General features: G+C 36.6%; 1 protein-coding gene across 16 annotated transcripts in view; it reads right to left on the bottom strand.

Annotated features, from left to right (window-relative positions):
• The window catches only part of RPS6KC1 (ribosomal protein S6 kinase C1), a 221,514-nt gene that overhangs the window by 11,185 nt on the left and 191,442 nt on the right, over window positions 1-18,887 (bottom strand). For all 16 annotated transcript variants that reach the window (XM_031001489.3, XM_031001490.3, XM_055371332.2 and 13 more), the window contains one exon: window positions 556-638. In XM_031001489.3, the coding sequence (XP_030857349.2) occupies window positions 556-638 (83 nt within the window). The remainder of the gene's footprint in view (window positions 1-555; window positions 639-18,887) is intronic.

Genomic DNA, 18,887 nt, shown 5'->3' on the forward strand with positions numbered 1-18,887 from the left:
TCTTCCCAGGAGGCAATCTGCACAATACTTTATTAAAGTCTACTAACTCAAACATCATATTCAAAAGTCATTCATCTGAGAGTATAATTTCTGTCCTTAAGCTAGAACAGATAGGAAAAATTTATGGTACTGAGAAAAAGATAATGTTAACTTTAATATCTACGTTAATTTTCTTAAATAAGAATTCTCTCCTGGTTTCAGACAATATGTTTAAAACATCCAGAGAATTTTAATACATCCTTACATAAACCTTACAGATTTGACCCTGTTAAAGCTGAATCATGGAAAATTAAAAGAAAAAAGTTTTAGTCATATTTCACTATGAAATATTGTGACATAAAATAACTTTACCATCAATTTATTCAATGTAATGCAATCCAACTTTTAAAAAAAATCTGGACTCTTGATAAACTTGCATTTCTCTACTTGCTTTCGATATCAAAGTTTTTCTTGCTTAGTCCCTGATTTAAAAACTAAGGGTGAAGGCTAATGTTCTCAATTTGAAATCAAGGTAGCATCTGAGTAAATTTATTAAACGTCCAGGCCACTGCTTACCTTGCCAGTGAGAAGTTCAAAGAGGACAGCACCCAAACTCCACCAATCACAGGCTTCAGTTTCTTCAGTGATTGCTCCAACCTCTAACCACACCAAAAAAGGTTGATATTAAAATTCCAAAGGTCAATTAAACTTTCAAAATTAACATGTATTAGCAAGGTGACCTTTTTAATGCTGAGAGAGCATATACTAAATACTACTGGGCTTTCAAAATTCCTGAAAGTTACTTATCCCTTTGGTCACCTACTGCGGTTGCATATTTTTTTTTTTTTGATGCAGTCATATATTAAACTCAGACATTTGTTCTTCAGTTGATAGAGGGACACCTTCAAGATGCTTTACTTAAAAGTTATGTGAACCTACTAGATCAGCATTTTGCTTAATTTTTTACATTTGAGAATGTATAGCCAATTCTACCTCATGGGTGATTTTTTTGTTGTAGAAATAAAGACCCTTCAGGTTCTAAAGGAACTTTAAAAATTATCTAAACCAATATTAATCATCCTTTTACTTGCAGGTTAGAAACCAGAGAGACGAAATGCCTTGTCCAATGTCATATTGTAGCAGAATGAAGACCTAGTTTATAGTATCATCTTCCCTTTCCTATGTAATCAGTTGTTTTCAACCAAAGGAGGAGCATGTGAAATGCAAATCCACCCATTTTGCTAAAGTACAGATAGATATATTGTTTTAAGCCACGGCTGAAACTATTGGCTAAGATAAGGGATTTTAGAATATCTACAAATTACACTTTTATCTGTGTTATCCCTATCTCTCGCCAGCACAAGTTCCTGAAATGTAATTTGAGTTTTCAGGTGTCATCTTTCAGGTTCCTGCACCAATCAGCAACAACTCCTCATTTCACCTTTTTTTTTTTTTGAGGCTTTTAGCCCTTGTGCTTTCCTAATGGCATTAAATTAGTCCCGAAGCCTTGCCAATACCACCCTTTCATTTCCAATTGACTGAAAAAAAAAAAACCCTACTATTTGACTATAGGTAACCCACAATTCATAACTACTTTCAAGTTTATAAGTAGTTAGGTTGGAACTTGGAAAGTAAAACATGTAAGTGGTACTCAGGTGCCTAGCCTTTTAACCAATGCTTAGTCAATCTACTTGTGTGGGAGAACCCCAAACTTACAAAATAGCTTGAGCAATAGTCTTAAAGCAAAAGTCATACGGACCAGAAAAAGAAAAAGAGCTATTCCTGTGCAAAACACTGAAATTACTCCATTCAGCAACCTTTTTCTACATCCCTTTTTCTGAGGTTCAAACAGCCTATATGGAACTCTACCCCTTCACAGCCCTTCCCGAGCCCACCCTCTTCCTGAAGTGCTTCATGCCAAATCACAATTTCCATTCTCCAACTAGCTGCTCTCAACTAGGTAGTAAAAAGAAACCAGATATTAACTAATTCGAACTAGTATGTGAATGACTCGAAGTCTCCTAACGTTCTTAGAACTATTTGCATTTATAAAATAGTTGCTTGTTTGAAAAATTGAGAACTACCTAACAATAGAGATTTAATCATATATGTTGTGGCACATCTGTATGATGGATTACTACTACATAACCATTTTAAATAGGGCCGGGCGAGGTGGCTCACGCCTGTAATCCCAGCACTTTGGGAGGCTGAGGCAGGCAGATCACCTGAGGTCAGAAGTTCAGGACCAGCCTGGCCAACATGGCGAAACCCCATCTCTATTAAAAATACAAAAATTAGCCATGCGTGGTGGCAAGCGCCTGTAATCCCAGCTACTCAGGAGGCTGAGGCAGGAGAATCGCTTGAACCCAGGAGGTGGAGGTTGCGGTGAGCTGACAGCATGCCACTGCACTCCAGCCTGGGCAACAAGAGCAAAACTCCAACTCAAAAAAAAAAAAAAAAATTAAAAAAATAACACCTACATATACTTAAGTGAATGTTTGTATATATAAACATATAAAAAGCTATAAAACAATACAATTCTAATTTTAAAAGTACACATTTAGAAAAAAGACTGGTAAGAAAACATGACAAGATGTTTTACTGATTTGCCTCTGGGGTGGTGAGTATTTTTTGAGATGGAGTCTCACTCTGTAGCCCAAGCTGGAGTGAAGTGGCACAATCTTGGCTCACTGCAACTTTCACCTCTGGGGCTGAAGCAATTATCCTGCCTCAGCCTCCCAAGTAGCTGGGCCTACAGGTGCGTGCCACCACACCCAGTCAATTTTTTTGTATTTTTAGTAGACACGGGGTTTTACCATGTTGCCCCGTGTGGTCTCGAACTCCTGAGCTCAGGCGATCCACCCGCCTTGGCCTCCCAAAGTGCTGGGATTACAGGCATGAGCCACCGCACCCGGCCAGTGAGATTTTTTTATTACCTACATGAATATGTAATTGACACAAATGTTTAAATTTTTAAAGTGCAGCAAGATGATATGAAAACATTCAGGCTTGTTGGAAAAGTTACTCTGGAGCAGGGAAGAAAAACTACGTAAACCAATTCTCCCTTCTGTTCATCTGCATAGTTTTTCCCACAAATTTAATGCATGAGAAAGAACAATGAACTAGGAATCAGGAGTCCTGGGTTGAGTCAAGGAATTCACTTGATGTCATCTATAACATGAGGGTTAGAGCTGAGGGGCTCTAGGAACTCTATGATTTGATACTCAAGGATTCTCTAAAATAATGATACTCATGAAGGACAAATCCCTGGGTGCTCTCTTTCAAAGTACATATGCTACCCCTCCCAGATTCAAATACATTACCGTCACCCCCATTCCCGTTTCACAGGGAGCCACTATCACCTTTGGAAGTGTACTCTTAAGACTTTATAAAGGGTGTGTGCTCTTAGAAATGTTAGCAAAGTAAAAGGGAAATTTATCATAGTTCTATCATAAAATATAACCTTTTGTACATTTCCTTCCAGTCTAAAACAAGCAATGAATGACATCATTTCCCTGCTCAAAATTCTCACTGACCATTAGATAACATTCAAATTCCTTCTTAATCAGGTATATATATACGATTTGGCTTCCATAATAAGGTATCAACCCATCATATTCATTCAACCAACACACATGAAGCAGCACAAATTAGGCACTGTACTAGGCACTATTCCTCCACAGAATTCTATGCTTTGGCCACACTGTTAAATTATGTGAAGCTAAAATCAGTTTTTCCCCTAGTATAGTTAGTGGTTTTATTTCTTAAACATCTTTTTGTTCAAGAATTTCATTTGCTCCATTTTCTTTAATCATATCACAAGCAGTGTATACTTCTTAGTATTATAAGAATCACCTGAAGTCAGGAGTTCGAGACCAGCCTGGCCAACATGGCGAAACCCCATCTCTACTAAAATACAAAAATGGGCCAGTGTAGTGGCTCATGCCTGTAATCCCAGCACTTGGGAGGCCGGATCATGAGGTCAGGAGATCGAGACCATCCTGGTTAACACGGTAAAACCCCATCTCTACTAAAAATACAAAAAATTAGCCAGGCGTAGTGGCGCGCATCTGTAGTCCCAGCTACTCGGGAGGCCGAGGCAGGGGAATTGCTTGAACCCAGGAGGCAGAGGTTGCAGTGAGCCGAGATCATGCCACTGCATTCCAGCCTGGGCAACAGAGCGAGACTCCATCTCAAAAAAATAAAAAATAAAAATACAAAAATTAGCCAGGTGTGGTGGTGTGCACCTGTAGTCCTAACTACTTGGGAGGCTGAGATAGGAGGATCACTTGAACTTAGGAAGCAAGGGTTGCAGTGAGCCAAGATCACACCACTGGACTCCAGCCTAGGCGACAGAGTAAGACTCCATCTCAAAAAAAAAAAAAAAAAAAAGTTTTACCTGTTTACAATTCAAGATCCAAAGTTATCTGTCAGCCATCAGTTTTGAATGTGCCACCAACCAGCTTTACCTTCCATTTATAATGCTGCTTTGTTCACAGTAGGTACACATTGCAATAATGATAGCAGCAATAATAAAATAGCAGCTACCATTTCCTGGCTGCTCACTACATGTAAGAAACCATGTTTAATACTTTACATGAATTATTTACAATCTCTAAGCAACCTTATGGAAGAACTTATTTGGGTATGGTGACTTTGGGAGAGAATATTGTATTTATGTGCCCAGGAAGAAGCAGGACATCTGATCCAGTTAGCTTAGAGATGTAAAAATTAATGAGATGGTTTATAGGGTCTAATAACATGTGCTAAGGAGCTCTAGACTGAAGCCCCATTCTAAGTCTCTGCTCATGAGGTTTCTCGTTAAAACTGAGCAGAGGATTGCCCAGATGGGTCTGTCTAATCAATGGCTAACACACTTATAAAGGTACCTTTTAAATTCAGCAAAAGGTCCAAAGTGCCACCAACAACGTAGCCAAGATCCTCAAAAGCTACATGTTATGTTTGTTTTCCACAGCACTGCAGGGAACACGCACCCCAGATGAAATGTGTTAGTGGGGAGGCCGAGGGAGAGCGTGTTCTTGAAGCCACAAGATAAGCACAGTCCATATTCCTGAGCCTCAGAGACTTTCGTATGGGGGGAGGGGATGGAGTATTGTTTTACTATTACTATTTTTTAAAATAAATAGACCTATTATGGAACACAATGTAAAATTTGCATGGATTTGCAAGATAAAAAGACTTCAAAGAAACCTCAGAATCTTATTTCACTGGTCCCCTGGGATACTCATTTCATATCCCCTCTACAGTCAAGTACATAAGCAGAAAAATTTGAGAGGCACTTCATGAGACAGACAAGGTGGATGCCTGTATTGGTTTCTGTGAACTTGCTCAACTGCAGAGTCTAAGAACTAGGCTTTATACTGCTTTGAAATCCCTAAGTAATCTTCTGCCAGGGTCCATAACAGGTAAATAATGACCAATGTACTGCTCCAAATGTGGATTGCCACAGTGTCTGATGAGCCCCAATCTGAATGGGAGGCAACACAGACAGCAGCAAGAGACCTAAGAATCCCCTAGAGGAAGCCTGTGCAACCCACAACCTGTGGGCTGAATGCAGCCCAATGCAAATTGGCTTTCTTAAAACATTATGAGATTTTTTTGTGACTTTTTTTTTTTTAGCTCATCAGCTATCGTTAGTGTTAGTGTATTTTATGTGGCCCAAGACAATTCTTCTTTCAATGTGGCCCAGGGAAGCCACAAGATTGGACACCCCTGCAAAGCTTACTTACATTCCCACTCCTCAGTGGGCTTGCTAGCTAGTCCAAGACACCAAGTGGCACCTGAGGTAACTGCTGGAGACACTTTAGCTAAGCTGTCAACCACAGTCTACCTCTTTCACTCCCCATTTTCCATCTTTCCTGGATCTTCATCTCCTCTCTTCCACGGACAGCCTGCTTCATTTCCTCCCCATTGACTTTCTTTCTTGCCTCCTCTCAGATATGATTAGTTCAGCTTTCTAACACACTTAGGCCTAAAGACACTGCTGGTCCCATCTAAGGAAAACTGCTTTTGAAACTATGAAGGCAGCTAGGCTGAATGTCATCTTTAATCTGACTGGAGTAGTAGAGAAGGATAAGAACTGTAAAAAGGTAAAATGGTTTTTCATGGAAACCAGAAAAGAAGACATTGAATAATTTTTAAATCCATCCCCTTAACAATGCAGCTTGAAACTGTTCAAAATGACTTTATATCAAGCAGGGATTCATTAATTAATGTGAAATTGGTAACATGACCAACTGTCCTTGATTTTCATACATGACTCTAAACTACGACAAAGAGTTCTGTATTTAGGCTGTATTTAAGTAAGATATAAAGAAGAACTTCCTAACAGCTAGGAAGCTTAAATATTAGAACAGGTGAAGGTAAGCAGTTGTTCAATTTCTTTATAGGTGTTAAAACAGAAAAAAAATTCTTTCAATTATCAGAACAAAGGACTTTACTTGGTTGCCCTTTTAACATCCTTAAATATCAGTAATTCTTAGATTAAAAATTTTAAGATACACACTGAAACTGTATTGCCAAAAAGAAGCCTGAGGTTGTGTGGCTGTCAAAGACCACTACTCTAAAACTACTTTACTTGCAAACTCTATATAAAAAAATCTAAGCATAAACCAACAACACTGATTTATATATAAAGCAACACGATAGTTACTATAAACATCAGGTATATGTGCCTAAAATCAAAAGTAGAGAATGAAAAGAAATACCATGTAAGTCTCTGAGGCTATTTTAAAAGAATAACACAGTGAATTTGAGAAATCCCCTTTAACTCCTACCTCAAATTTGAAAAATCTCTAGAAACAAGTAGAAAAACATTTTGTTTTCTTTTCCTTTTTTTTTTTTAAAGGTTCTCATCCTGTCACCTAGGCTGGAGTGCAGTGGCAGGATGATGACTCACTGCAGCCTCGACCTCCTGGGCTCAAGCAATCCTCCCACCTCAGCCTCCTAAGTAGCTGGGACCACAGGCATGGGTCCCAGGACCACAGGCATGGGACCACACTTGGCTAATTTTTTTATTTCTATTTTTTGTAGACAGAGGATTTCACCATGTTGTTCAGGCTGGTCTCAAACTCCTAGGCTCAAGTAATTCTCCTGCCTTGGCCTCACAAAATGCTGGAATTACAGGCACAAGCCACCATGCCTGGCCTAGAAAAATATTTTAAAGGATAAATTCTACCACTTTTTTTTTTTTGCCAATTTTCAAAACATTTTTCCTATAAAACACAAGGTGTTAAGTTTCTGGGCATGCCCCATTCCCTACCGCTACATTCTATAATTGCAATTTCTAGGCTTGGTAAAACAGTATCCTTATTCTCCACAAGTGTAGTGGCACACTACAGGCATTAAGAAACATGATCAGAGAAAAACAAACTATTACCTCAGAAAAAAATTTCTCAGTTTATTCCCATAAAAACTCAAAAAGAGATGCTGATATCAAAGAATCCTGGATTTTTGTCCTTAAGTCAAACAGATGTATTGCCACGGCTCTGGTTATGCTGCTGTTTGAGCTTGGCTGAGTATATCACTATGCTTCTCTGAAAATGAGAACAGCCAGACCTCTAACATTCTTTCAGCCTCTTATAATCTGTAATTTTATGATCCTGAAAGTGTTTTCAAAAGCACTCATGAGCCTTTCTCATAACTTCTTCTCCCTCCATTAACCTAAGATGCCCAAAGAGTGGATTATGCTAAGATGAGCAAGCATTCCTCAATCTTCTTCCTTTTCTCCTTTCGATACATAGCCACTCCTCTCTCTCCCTAAAAGACTAATTACCTGGTGGTAAGTGAAATGAATCAGGGTCACTAAATCTAACCATTATCATCTTTTAATGTAATGGAGACACAGAATCAGCTCCTGATTAAATTTCAACTCATCCACAAATTTTAAAGGACATCAAACATGTGCAAACTGTTTAGTAAAATTCTAGAAATTTCACTTCAGTATTCTGATATTCTAACTACAATATAGACTCTTACTGATTAATACTAATGATTCAAACTATGATGTTTCACAAGTGAATAAGATTAAATAAAACAAAGATATCAAAACATAAAATGTGCTTTGCCTACCTTTGCTTTACTCATGTTTAACACCTCATAGAACACTCTTCAATAAGCCAAGATATTTTTCAGAAAAATAATGTTGTCTTGGTAGCCCATATTGCCAAAGAGCTTGCTAAAACACAGAATAACAAAGTTTTATAGTCCTTATGATATTCAGAGTCTTCCAAGTCTCCCTCTTACAGCCAAAATAATAATGTTTACTCTAAATCCAGAACTGCAACTATAATAAGCTTGGCTCCCAAAAGTAAAGCAGCAAAAAAGCAGAAAGCTTGGACTCAACCATATGATGTCTATATAGCGATGGGAAAGGAAAGGAAAGAAGAACAGTACACACTCTCAGACTTGAGGAAGTCTGAAAGACATTGGAGAGACTATGTGATTCCAACATACTAAAATCATGATGTATGCTTCATGACGTACGTTTATCTAAGGGTACAGGCTTTGCCTTTTAAGATTATACAATTTAAACTGCATGGATTTGTCAAAGACATGACGCAAAAATAACCAAAGACAGATCTAACATTATACTGGAAATTGAATCGAAAATTGAGAAAACTAGAAACTGCAAGTTAAACTCAAGCTTTAACCGAAAACATTTCCATAAAGTTTTATAAACATGAACCATCTTGCATTTTAAGCAATTGTGGGGCCTTCAATATCCCAAATTTAGAATTTACTTTTCTTTAAAAGACATCACTTTTAAAATGCTTAATAAGGAAATCTGATATTCCACATTTATAGATATGTGTTAAGACACACCGTCAGACTGGTGAGGCCATCTGACTCAGTTCCCTGGTTTTTCCACTAAAGGAGAACCACATAGATCATCTCATTCTTCACTTTACCTTTACTAACAATATAGTTACCCATCCCCATTCCAAAAATTCCCAGAGACAAGTCCATAACCTCCTTCTGGCAATATATTCTGTTGTTGCTATCTTCTCTCCCCAAGATACAGCACGAAATACAATATGTTCAGAATCTTCTTAGAAGAGAATTTCACTTACAGAGAAATTCCATTGTAATTTAGAACTCCTAAACTATTTTTCTTAACTAGGCTTTTTTAAATGAAAAGACTCATTTCTTTTCACTCTCAAAGTTATAGCAACTGTGGAACTGTTATTAAGAAGTCATATAAAATTTAATTAAAAAGCAGCCATCATTGTAAATAAAGTGTTTGTGTAATACTCAAAATAAACCAATAGTTAGATGCTGGAAGAATTTATCACATAAGTAACATAATGTTTTATCCAAATAGCAGAATGATAGGCTAATTTTAAGGCCACAAGATCCATACAACACATTAAAATGATAATCAGTAGTAAATACACTAGGGAAGAAGGTGAAAGATAAATACAGTTTTCTAATGCCACAGGATTTTTTCTCAAAATAATAAAAAATTTTCACTTTAAATATCTGACCTTAAGGATTCCAAAGTTCTCTTTGGGGGAAAAAAACCATAAGGAACAAAAATATATTAACTTTCAGGATCAAAAAAAGATCTCTGGTAAATAAGACAACATAAGAACAAAGGCAAATTCTTATAAACCTTAAAATTAAGCACAATGTATACCTTTATACTATCAGAAAGGAAGCTGGAATGTCTAAATTTTCTATAAATTCTTTAAGTGTTCAATTAGAAATGCTGTTACAATTGGTCAAGAATTTAACTTTCTTCCAAGGGAGTCAGACTTCATTAATGGATTTAGGAGTAGAGAAAGGTTAAAAAAATCTAATCTGTCATTGGTGACAACTTCAACCAAGGAAAAGAACATCTTTCTTTTTGCAATGAGCATTCCATGTCAGCTAGGGCACAGAAACATTAGTACTGTGTTCCTACACAGACAATCTTTCCCTGCAGCATCTGTTGCTAATTGAAAGGGACTAGAATTACAAAATCCTAGTCAATTTTTCTCACCAGCTCTTGCTGTGTATAAAGATTTTCTATGCAGGGGCTGAGCATTAGTCTTCCACTGCAGCCGATGACTAAAGAGCAAAGAGAAAGAAACACAGAAGAAAGCATTTTTTGTATCCAACAATATATGGAACTAAACTGTGGGAAGGGGGACAGCTAAGCATGTCTTTTGTTAGCTCAGAAAACTACCATTCTATAAATACAACTATTCACCTATAAAGGTCTATTAACATCCTAGTTAACCAATTGTATATTTCTTCTGTTTGGGTAGACTCCTTTTCATGTAAATCTTCAAAAGTAACTGTCAATATTATACCAATTATGTCTTTTATTTCTGGCTCCTAGGCACAGTGCCTGGGACACAGGAGGCATTTAATAAATGTTTGTTGAATAAATATATCAATCTTGTATTTTGTAGCACTGTCCATTCAAGGCATTCAAAGCACCTCCAAAGCCCTCATCACATTCATTTTCTTTAAGTTCCATTGAGCATGCAGATCTACATCAAGTCCTTTTGCACTTTTACAAGTTGTAGGCTAAAAAGTTTAAAACATTATCTAAAGCATACTCAGCAGTGGAAGAAACAAAGATTAGAGGGTGAGAGTGGAAGCCAGTCAGCTGACTGCACTATTCCAGGCAAGAGATGAAGGCAGCCTAAACTCAGGTGGTGGTGGAATGGACACCTTCCAGTGCTCCCCATGCAAAGCACAATGACTGCCTCTGGATGGTACAGTTTGCTCTGGCACAGGTGGCCTGTGCTACATCAAGAGAAGAAAGCTGGGCTGGGAACGGTGGCTCACGCCTGTAATCCCAGCACTTTGAGAGGCCCAGGCAGGTGGATGACCTGAGGCCAGGAGTTCAGGACCTGCCTGGCCAACATGGCAAAACTCCGTCTCTACTAAAAATACAAAAAATTAGCCAGGGCATGGTGGTGGCCACCTGTAATCCCAGCTACTTGGGAGACTGAGACAGGAGAACTGCTTGAACCCAGGAGGTGGAGGTTATAGTGAGCCCAGATCACACCACTGCACTCCAGCCTGGGTGACAGAGCAAGACTCTGTCTCAAAAAAAAAAAAAAAAAAAAAAAAGCTGAAAAACCTGGCGGAATAAAGAAGACAGGACTGGGAGATAACTCAAGGTTTTTTCTATCCCTATTCAATTAAAGGAATTTAGGCACCTAATTCCATAAAATGTGCCACAAATTTGTAAGCTGGTTCTGTTTGGCTGGTGGGCTGGTGAGATAGATCATTTGTATCAATTAAAAATATTTTTTAAATGTTATCAAAAACAAATTCATTTAAATGTATTGTAGGACAACTACACTACCTAGCCACAGTATTATTTTAAATACAGAGACAATTTTTTTAAGTTTTTGTATATGACAATAGAAAATGTTACAACCGAAAGCAAAACTAAAAGCCATAGCAACTATGAGAATAAAATTTCATTTTAATTCCAGGTTCGGAATGCTCCTCTAATAGTTATAAACTAAAACATCAAAGTTTAATAGCTTAAAGTTTACAAGTTCAAAGGCGCAAAGCTGTTCACAGGGCCCTTGTACTTGAATTGAGTCAAGTCAGACAGAAGAAACTTCCCTATAGTCTCACATTTCTGAGGCAGATCTTCATTCTTACATGATAGACTAACTAGAGCCTGGAATTTTCATTTCCATAGACTAACTAGAGCCTGGAATTTTCATTTCCTAGCCTATCCTTTCAAATGGGCATCTTGCTCCTTTTTTCTTATTTTATACTATTTCAGAAAACATTGACTGCCTAATTATCCATTCTATATTCCATAAAGTCCTCCAGCATTGTACTCAATTGCTTATTCAAATGCTGTATTTGTTGAGCAGGGTACATGAACTGTTTGAAAGTTCCTGGAATCACATTACTCTAATTAGCGTATTATCCAGAGAAGACCAATGACGGAGACTGGCACTTTCCAGAGAGAGAAGTCTGCAGCAGCTGGGGCCCCCACTCTTCTCCCAGTGCTGCAAGGTAACGGGGGATATGTGGTGCTGCTCCACCCTATACGCATTCGCTTTTTCGGCTCACCTCAGTCTCTAGCCTCGCTTCCTGCCACCACCTCATCATTTATTCAGTTGGTTTTTAGGTAATTCAATTACCTGAATCCCTGGGCCTGCTGTATTGTGGGGAACTGGACATGAGTGCAGACCACACTCAGCTAGTTCAGGCTAGGCTTGGCTACATGTCTAATTCCACTTTTCTCCCACTACCTAGCTCTGAATTTCTTGTTGTCGTGGTGACCTGGCAACCATGTTCTGAGCTTTCCTGCAATTATCTGTACAACTTAAGTCAAAACTCCTTAATTTCACTTGATTCGGCACTCCAGAGCCAAGAATTACTTGTTCAAGGGAGTTTATAGGTATCATTACTATACGGTTTTCTTGTGAGATAAAATAAGAAACGAGTAACTACCACATGACTTCTGGTTGACCGATTATAATTATAATTCTGAGCTGTAAACAATCTTGCTTACTCTCTCACCCTGTATTTCTAGTAGGAAAAAACCAACAGCATGCCCCATTTTCCATTGATCATATCACAACAACTCCATTCTGAATAGCCATCAGGTGTCACAGTGTTACCCAACCAAAGCCACTACAGTTGATTGATGAGAAAAAGGCTAACTGAAAATTGTGAGAATGACAGGCATAGCTCTCTCGCTTGCTTGCGCTCTCTCTCTGCCGCTCTGCTGCTGTGTTAGGCAGAGAGCTACATGCATGGCTATTAAAGGAGCTTCAGAAATCCTACTTGCCTTATCCTCACTCATTTTTAAAAACCTTAGCATTTTTAAACATTTATTCGAAGGAAGAATTTGTGAAGAACTGCTCAGAAGGAATAAGACCTGGTAACCTTATGGAGATTAAAATTTACAAAATGTTATGGGATACAGAAACTGATGATTTGATAAAAGTAGTTAGCCAATTGCTCTGGTATATAATGTTTAAGACTCAGCATTACATCTTTGTTAAACATTAAAGGCAAAAGACAGTTCACTTTCTTCTTTATAATAATGCAGTGGTGAGGCCAATTACTGAATATTTGACAAAAGTCAATTGAGATATGAAAAATAAAAAGCATTACACTGTAGCTAATACTTTAAACTATAAGTCTCTAGTCTCATGTTCCTCTTCTGAAAAAGAAATTTGCCCAAGATCATCAAGAAAAAAGGTTTGGGTAAATAAAAGGTTAAGATGAACTTACTTTTAATAATCTAAAGCTTGACATAAACGCTTCACTCCAAATATCAGGTAGTATTATGAAATGTACAGAGACATTGTTTTTCACCTCTTCTGTATCAAAACATCAATTCACTGAACTTCTCTTGGGATGTGCTAATGTGTCATTTGCTAAGATGCCAAATAACAGGGACTGAATTCTTTGCTCTTACTTTGTCTCATTCTCACCACTAGAGACAAATCACATTCTGGCTTGATAGGAGAATCATGATTTCAGAATAGTCTGTTTCAATATGGAGCAACCTTAACTGAGATGTGATGGTGACTGGCCCATGGATTCCAGCGTTCTAGACCCTCAAGTCCTCCTAAAGTGATCCTTTAATCTTCTTTGCACCACAAGGGCCTTGCCTAGACAAGGTAAGACTTGTGTTAACTTGAAGTGTTTTTTGCTTGTACTCTATACTCACGTTACAAGTTTCATGGATATACAGTGGTGAAGTGTATCAAGAAATTTTCTTCACTGGAAAAGTCTCACTATTCTATGGCAAACTGAAAAATTAACTGGTTCTCCTGAAGAATAAATAGATTTGGTTTTTATGACGATAAGAACTGAGGGCAAAGGACTAAACATACTTGTGAATCATTCAAGGAAAACATTAAAATACTATGTACAAGATAGCTAGCTATTGCTGAAGTTTTACTTAAGGGTAAATAAAACAGTTACTGTCCGAAACATAATATTTAAATATTAACCATAAATATTTTACTCAAAATTATTCCTATAGTTCCCTCTTGCTGCCACCTTCTTTCTGTTTTAGGAAAAAAAGTAGTATCTCCTGGTTATGTCATTATTATTTTGAAATATACATCTATATTTATTTGCTTTCTCTATCAATCTCACATTCTTAAAATTAGATTTCTCATGTTTGCTGAAATTACCCAGGTCCCATAAATTATCACATCTAAATATTTCTTTCTTATTTAAACAATTTTGTTTGTTGAGAATCTTGACATTCAACTTTCACCCCAAACAGAAGTTGTTTTGGCTTCATTCCTCTAAATGAAAGTATTTTCCATAAATCCCTTATTTTCTACATGATATACTTTATGTACAAACTCTATAAATGAGTAAAAATATATACTCAGTCATCCTAATGAAATAATTTTTTAACTCTACTAACATTAGATAAGAAATCAATATTTACCCTTGGGGGAAAAATCCTGCCTTAATATGATGAACTTCAATTTTGAGTACATTTTGTGTAAGGAGGATGTCAGATGATCTGACATCTGTGATTTTACTTATATCCAACAAATCTATTTTACTACTGTTAAATTGAGGCCTAGAAAGTCTTAAATAAATTTCCCGAGGTCAAGCAATCAGTTAATACATGATCTGGGACAATATGCAGGTTTGGTAGTTCTCAATTCCGTCTAAATGTTCTAAACCTTAAAAACTTCTGATAGCCTCAAGATATTTTAAACTCCATCCATGGTCTGAGTCCTAGTTTTAATTATCAGATACATAACTATTACATGGAGCTCCATGCCTAAAAAGAAACAAATGCCATGGAAAGCATGTTTATGGAGAAGAGCAGGGGAAACTATTCCCCAAAATATATTCATGGATTATTTGATAAAGTCAGGCTAGAAGAGCAAAGAAAGGTAGTCAATAAATGTCATGCTCTAAAACTGAATTTTTACAGATAGTTTTCAGCATGATTTTTCTATGTTTCACTTTTCACCGTCAGCTGTGAGCTGTTTCCAAGTGTGAAATTGCCTAAGAGAGGAAGCAAAGCTGTCATTTGACATCTGGGAGCATGGAGATCGGGCTGCAGTGAAAAGCATTTTGGACTTCTTCAATTTACACACATATGCACCTATAAATTCTCAAGTCTGAAAAGTATTCAATGACAAATATCAATGTAAATTTCAAGCATTTAAAATTAAAGACTCATAATAGGGCAGAAAATAAAAGTGAAGGACACACACTGATAGGATACCATATCAACTTGTTCAAGACTAGAATGGGAAACTTAAGTGACTATATTAGGTTAACTAACACAAATAATTTTATGCACTTGTCTCAGATTGTATATTAAGCTTTCAAATATCATTTTCTTGTATTTTTCTTTAAGAGACAAAGTCTTGCTATGTTGCCCAGGCTGGAGTGCAGTAGCTATTCGCAGGCATGATCATAGCACACTGCAGTCTCATACTCACAGCCTCAAGCAATCCTCCCACCTCAGACTCATTTTTTTTGTATTTTATATGCTTAGTAGTACAGGTTCTATTTGCTAGCTGTTTTTGAATGATAAGAGTCAAGAAAAAAAAAGTAGTAAAAAAAAATACTTTCTTGACATTTTATTTTTCCTTTATACGTAAAACACTATAAACAAAGGTTTATTCTTTATTATCATAAGTTAATAAATCAAATGATAAAGCACATAAAATCTTTTGGCTAAAACTTTTGTGTGTATGTGTGTAAAAACAGACATAAAATCAGAGTAACCAGAAGAAAGTCCTCCAGAGAAAAATAACCAATTTACTCCAGTTTTTATTCTTTAATCCCTCACAACAACAAAAAAAAAAACAGAAGAACCTGTATAAAAGTATCCTAATAAAGTATCTAGAAGTCTCCTAATGTGGAAACCAGACAGTGTTATATTTATATTGTCATGCTATACAATCTGTTCCTAATTTGTGGACTATTTCTTTTGCCTTTTCTCTTCCTGAACTCCATTCTGTGTTTCTGTGGTATGAAAGGAACCCATTTACCATGAATGATGTTTATTTAAAATAAAACCTTTCTAGAGAATCATCCTAGATAATCTAAGGATACAAAGTGAACCTAAAAGGAATGGCTTCTACTTTGAAAACAGGGCTGGGTTTGATCAGTGAATTCGTATTCTCAAGACCCTCTTGATGGGTCTGCAGCTGCAGCCATTTATGCGCTGGCTTTTTCACAGATGTAGCCAGAGAAAGCTCCATGGTTTTTGTCTTTTTGTTGTTGGATTTGTTTTCTTTAATATAAAAAAGTGGCAACTTTTTTAAAAGTTCTCAGTTTTGTTATAGAAACTTGTGAATCTTGGGCATCCTTGGGAGTATACATTGTTGAAATAATTATGACTTTTTAAAATCTAGGATCACTAAGTTGGCAGAAACTATACTTAAATAACAGAAGGTGATCATTTGCATTTCAAAATTTATCTGTCTTGCTTTTCCCCTCAATTAGACCAAAACATGTTGATTCACAGGTTTCTGTGTGTGTGTTTCTTTTTTAAACTTATTTATAGAGCAGAATAATGGCCCCCCTGCTAGTTTGGCATTTGCTCAAGTTTCTGTCCATGCAAATCAAATCTGTTACTGGAAATTTTTCTCAAAATATAAAGGCACATCATTCACAAGATAAAAAGATACACTGCTGACATTATAAAGTACAGGGCAGGTGGATAATGTTTTCAGGACAAATATGCGATAAGGATTCCCAGGAGGTGAAGTGGCAGGGTAGAGGGTGCACACTGTTTAAACAGAAGTGAGTTGCTCTCATCATAATCTTGTGACAACTTTTCTTTCTAACCAAACATCAGCTGCTTAACATGCTTTAGAGTTACTTGGACAATAATACTAAGGTTAGATTTGGGAAGTAAGAGGGAGGGGATCACATGAAAGGAAATTACTTCAATCCTTAGTGTTCCTAAGGGTAGATCAAAAGGTGGTTAAACAATCTATGCCCCACGTAGTTACTGATTTGTATTTTTAAGTATTGAAATATTAACATATTATCATTGCTTCCATCCTTTGAGGAGAGGAAAACCTATCTGTAGTTTTGATTTATCAGTAGCACTGCCTATGAACTTTTGGAGCAAACAGTAATTCACAAATTTTTGCTCCAATTTCCCTTGAGTTATAAGTAAGGGGTACGAGCACACAGACTTAACCAAGTTCTATAACTCTCTAGATTTAAGGTCATCTTAATAAGAACACTGGTATTACTTTTCTGTTAAGGCCATTACTCGTTTTGTTTTACCTGGTTGCTAAAATTAACAGGCCCAATGAATGGAAAGCCTTTCCACATTGTTCACAAAGCATGCCACAACACTAGAACACTTTTGCAACTCACAAAGCTTGGAAGTACAATTCTTTTATGCAAATAATGACAACAAAGCACCTCTTCAGACTACAGCTTTTTTCAAATGCTAGTGAAGGACAACCTGGAAGAGGACAGCAAAATCCATTAATGGTAGACTGCCACCTGCTGGTCAACTAAGAGAATTGTAATTTCTGGGACAAGGCTTAAAAATTAGAACTTAGAAACTGACCTGTACTAAATTCGGTATTTCAGTATATGAAATTGAAAGTGTGTATCTGTTGATTAATGTAATATGGTTCTGTTCCACATATATTAAAACTCTCAGGATACCAACATGTTATGGATATTAAAGTAAATATGACTGTGCTTGAGAATAAAGAAAAATAATCTGCTAGAATGTTCAAGCACAAATTTACAGATAGTTTCCAATAAGTAACAATATATACACTTACTAGGAACCAGGAGAAAAAAAAGAAAGTAACAACAAAAATAAGAAATAAGAAACTACTTACAAATATTAAACAATATTCCATAAATGTGTGGTTTTGTTTTGTTATATGGTTCCCACTGTACTTCACTTTAGCATGTAACAGGCTTGACTCAAAAAAACTCCCAAATTAAGTTTGATTCTAAAACTTCCAAATTCATTATAATTAACAAATATATTTCTAAGTACACTGGAACCTAAAATGTTATTTCTTATCAAATTAGAAAGTTGGGAGGATCTGGTTTTTTTTTTAATCGAGTAACTGTAATAAAGTGAATTCAACATGCAATTTTTTATCCTATTTACTAACATGATTTCAAAACATAACATCACATTATCTATTTGAGAAAAAAATGTAAGTGTGCTCTATTGTCTCTAACAATAAACAAAAACCAAACAGTCTTAATTTGAAGGAAGAAGGAGGAAAGAAAAGAAAACCCTAATAGTTGCTTTCAGGAACGTTTTAGGATATTTATTTTATAGGTTGGAAAACTTTAGTATTCTCTACTGCAGAAATAATTCTTAACAAGGAAAGTTGTAACTAGAAACAATCTAGCTCTTTTAATCCTTATTATCATCCCTTCCCATTATGCAGAGAAACAAGGTTAGCATCAATACACTAGTTAGCTGTTAAGTATTAAATACTATATTGATCAACACCTAAGCAGATTATATCAAAAAAAATCAGCTTGAAACTCCTTTGAAGGCCAATGGGGTGACAGGTGAAGTGACTCTGGCCATCCAAAGAGGCTAAACGGTAAGCAAAAGGTGAACAAACTTTGGATTCATAATACAGCCCCATCTGCACTGATGACTGAGAAAAACCAACTCAAATGCAATTCATATGCTTATGCTACCTATAATTGTCAATAAAAGATCTAATACCCACAGAATAAATCTCTAATTTTTAAAAAATAAAGACAATACAGTAAAGGCAAGATAAAACTGTTTTGTCTTAAAAATTTGTTATAAAATGCCAGGTTGACACATCACTAAAATCATATTGCATTTTTAAAACCTCCATTGTGCCAGGCACCATGGCTCATGCCTGCAATCCCAGCTATTCCAGAGGCTGGGGCAGGAGGATTGCTTGAGGCCAGGTGTTCAGGACCAGTCTGAGCAA

This window comes from Gorilla gorilla, chromosome 1, assembly GCF_029281585.2.
Source record: "Gorilla gorilla gorilla isolate KB3781 chromosome 1, NHGRI_mGorGor1-v2.1_pri, whole genome shotgun sequence".
Taxonomy (NCBI): Eukaryota; Metazoa; Chordata; class Mammalia; order Primates; family Hominidae; genus Gorilla; species Gorilla gorilla.